At 35.2% G+C, this 3,945-nt stretch overlaps 1 protein-coding gene across 1 annotated transcript; it reads left to right on the forward strand.

Annotated features, from left to right (window-relative positions):
* The first annotated feature begins 671 nt into the window (after positions 1-671).
* Positions 672-2,023, forward strand: LOC143608942 (F-box protein At3g07870-like). Its single transcript, XM_077083835.1, has 2 exons — positions 672-1,634; positions 1,928-2,023. The coding sequence occupies exons 1-2, from the start codon at positions 672-674 to the stop codon at positions 2,021-2,023; spliced, it is 1,059 nt and encodes a 352-aa protein (XP_076939950.1).
* The last annotated feature ends 1,922 nt before the right edge of the window (positions 2,024-3,945 follow it).

The raw sequence follows: 3,945 nt of genomic DNA on the forward strand, positions 1-3,945 counted from the left end.
AACAAACCCATTCTACCCCATAACCAAAGCCACTAGTATTTTCCCAAACCATCTTGACCTTCTTGCAAAATTCTTTTGATCAATCATGATCCATTTCAAGTTAAAAGTTATCTAAATCGACCCAAAATAACCCATTTGTGTTTGTTTTGCCACCCTTAATATTTATAAACTATCCCCTCTATTTCCTTCAGTTTCTTTGAGACCCTTTAACTTTGTATATGTATTATATCAATGAGGTGGTGGTCTATTGGTAAAGACAAAACCTGTAAACATCTGAATTTGGGAGGGGGGAATCTTGCGTTGAAGTCCTACAAACCATAAAGATTAAAAAGAAATTCGCTATTTTAAATCGTGAAAATTTTGGATTTAATATGAATGACTTGATATGCCATTTGTATTAATTATTTATGTTCCGTCATCATCTTCACACTTAATGTAATAAACAGTTATATACAAACTTAAACCTCATTTATAGAAAAAAGGACCAAAAGTAATTGAATAGTTTCAACGAAGGACGAAATACGGAATTTTAGCCAAACTACAAGAACAAAAATGTAAATTGCTTGTAATTGAGTGTAGAAAATAAAGAACCTCGGGATTTACTCTCTATATATGTTCTACCCTAATTGCCGACAAGTTTAGGGTTTTCATTTCGTGTTTGCCGGGTTTCAATGGTAGTGATTGGTCATGATATGGATTTGGTTGAGCATATACATGTTCGATCAAATGTGAAGGATCTGCTCCGTTTGAAAAGCGTGCGTAAGTCATGGTATTCTTTAATCACAAGTCCTCGTTTCATCATGCTTCATCTCAACCATAATTATAGTGAAGACCGCTGCAACAATGAGCTTGGAAAAAGAATTGTCTTAACAGATGATGATGATAATCACAAGCTTCTTGGCTCTTCTAATGGCCTCGTATGCGTCATCACTTTTGATTCCGTCTTCGACTCTACTTATAACGGTAAAGTTTCTGTATGGAATCCGTTAACTAGAGAAGTAGTGCAACTCACATTTCCTCGAATGGTGAGTTCACCATTATGTTGGGGTTTTGGTTATGATTCTTCCACAGATGATTACAAGGTCATCGTAGGGACCTGGATAGACGGGAATAAACAATGTGTTCAAGCGTTGAGTTTGAAAACCAATGAATTGAGAGTTATTGGAAAGGTGAAGTATAGCTGGTTTGTTACTAAGGTTGGTATCTTATGCAATGGTGCACTTCACTGGATCGTAAGAGATGGAAAGAAGTACAAAATAATTGCTTTCGATTTAGCTAAAGAGGAATTTAAAGAAATCCCCCAACCCGATGATACAAGATACAAGTATACCTCTAATACCAAGCTGGGGATTGCTGAAGATTGTCTCTGCATCTATCTATGCCAGCATTCTCGCCTTGACAGGTGGATAATGAAAGACTACGGTGTGAAAGAATCGTGGGATGTGTTGCTGCGACGTAATCGTGAGATGAAGTACGACATTGTACACTACTTCAGCACACTGAATTCTGGTACATCAGGCCAAAATAATTGCCATTGGGACTATATTGAAGCCCATGCATTTTTTCAGAGCCTCATATCTCCCCGTGTTAATGGGAGGCCGAAGGGGACAAGTGATAACGACAGGAGTGCCATGGTGAGTTCTTTTAGTTATATATTCCAATTGTTTTTTCTTTTTATCATTTCGTAGAGAATTTAGATTTACTTTGACTTTTGATTTCTTATCCGCATTTGACCTTCATTTACTTCTCTTGCATTAGTTATGTATTAACTCCATTCTCACTCTCAACTCATCAGCAGTTAATCCAGGGAAATTCTACTAGTCCTGGACCCAATACATAAAAGCTCACGGGTTCCACACTAGCTAGAACCAGCTGACAACAGATGAAAACGGTTTGTTAATAAGGAATATTGGTACATTTTTGGTAGCAAAATGGGTTGCCCATCATTGACTGGGATGCTATTTTGGTTGATTTATTCATGAAACATAGAATATATTCAGTCGATGACAAATCTTTGAAATGAGTTTAATTAGAAGTTTGACATGCCAATATATAAGTATATCGAAACCTATATATTATATTTTGAGATTTGTTACTTATGTTTATCACGACCCTTCGCTAAATCCTTATATGAAGCATAATATTTGGCACTCACTCGCTTCAACTCTCTTTTTTTGTTCAGATATTGGAGGGAGATCCAGCTGGAGGACCAAGTTTGTCATTTTGATGTGGTGATTTTATTAGGGATCTATCTTTGAGCTTCCTAGTATCTTGTCTTTGATAGATTCAGTATTATGTTTATAAACCTTTTCAGACAATTTCAGCATATGCTGTACTCTTGATGATTAATAAATTTACTTGGAGCAGCTTAACCGTCTTATCCAGTTATCCGGGCCTGTGCATAAAATGGTTTTATACTGGGATATTGTGTGGTTACACCTGATCTTGATTTTGAGTAGTAATGACTTATTCCTTTGCTATAATCATTTGTAATTATTCGAATAGTTAATTTTAGGAAACACTTTCATCTCTAAAACGAGTAATACTAAGATATGAACAACTATACATTATAATCGCTCTTCGACACATCATTCTATTTGACGACCAACTAAAATATCTTTCCAAATTCTCCAATCAATGTAAATAGCAGCTGTTAAAATCTTATCAGGGTTTATGTCTTCCAATTCATTGAGCTTCCTAGTATCTTACATTTTGATGGATTAAGTCATTGTGTAATACTATTATCTCAATTCTTGGTTTTATCTATATTCAGCATATGTTGAACTCTTGGTGATTACAAAATTACTTGGATCAGTTTAACCATCTTATCCAAGAATCCCTGCAAACAAAATGAATCATATATTTAACAATCTGATGTAGTTTTTTATTGGGATCTTTTCTTGTGGTTACATATTATCATCATTATTGCCTTATTGGGTCGAGTGTACATTCCTTATATGATCGAATTATTTGTTGGGAAAGATCTAAGACAAAGTAGCAGTTGTCGCATCATTAAATTTTAGTGAACAATGTACCTAGCTCATATATCTAAAGTTGGTATGTATATAGTTTTCGAACTCTTTTTGGTATTGCAGTTCTAGTTTGTTTAATGTTTATCTTTGCTCAAACTAGACAATCAATACTATGAGAAACTGAGTTTTGGTTATGTGGTCGCCTATTACACCTTTGTATGACAATTAAATTCATCATTTACGAACAATCAGAAGCCTTAATTTGGAAATTCACTATTAGATCACTTTGCAGCAGATGTGTCATAGCTGAATATTGCCTTGGCTATTAGTTTTGTTAGATGGTACATCTGGTTGTTGATTTTGTCACACCTGTTACCGATAGTTTCTGCACTCATGAAAGGGTTCGTAACGTGGAGTTTGGTGTATTGGCATATATTACGCTTTTCACAACTCCTTGATCATTTGGAATGACATTTCTTGTAAGGCATTTGTGGCCTTTCGATTAGTCATGAAACCCTCTGGATAATCCATATATGTTAACTACTATCACATCACAGCCTGTCAAATGATCTGTATGTGATGGCTCAGATAGTCAAATGAGCGTGCTCGCACTTTCATAAACGTGAGCTAATTCTGATCGATTAGTTTGATTTCAGCTCCTGAAGAGTCGGGATCAAGTCTGATTTCAACTCTACTCGTTCAGATTGAATTTATTATCAACTTTACTTGTTTCGGATTAAGTTTGATTTCAACTTTATTAGTTGGGATCAAATTAAATATTTTCTTAACGAAAACAACCGACTGGTATTTCAGTCATCACTGCATTTGATCAAATATCTGCCAAACTGTTGTTGATCAGTGTCTTTATGGATCGAATTTCTGACCTCCTGTAAATTGCGAGAGAACAGCCCGTTGGTTTTTCAGTCATCATCGAATTAAAATTCCGTTTATACATAAAGTATACATAGGATAG

This window comes from Bidens hawaiensis, unplaced genomic scaffold (assembly GCF_021521415.1).
Source record: "Bidens hawaiensis isolate Kalapana, Puna unplaced genomic scaffold, B.hawaiensis_p1.1 tig00419463_1, whole genome shotgun sequence".
Taxonomy (NCBI): domain Eukaryota; kingdom Viridiplantae; phylum Streptophyta; class Magnoliopsida; order Asterales; family Asteraceae; genus Bidens; species Bidens hawaiensis.

Coding starts and splice junctions, on each gene's coding strand:
- LOC143608942 (XM_077083835.1), top strand. CDS start 672: ATGGTAGTGATTGGTCATGATATGGATTTGGTTGAGCATATACATGTT. Junction 1,635..1,927: donor ATAACGACAGGAGTGCCATG/GTGAGTTCTTTT, acceptor CATTTTTGGTAG/CAAAATGGGTTGCCCATCAT.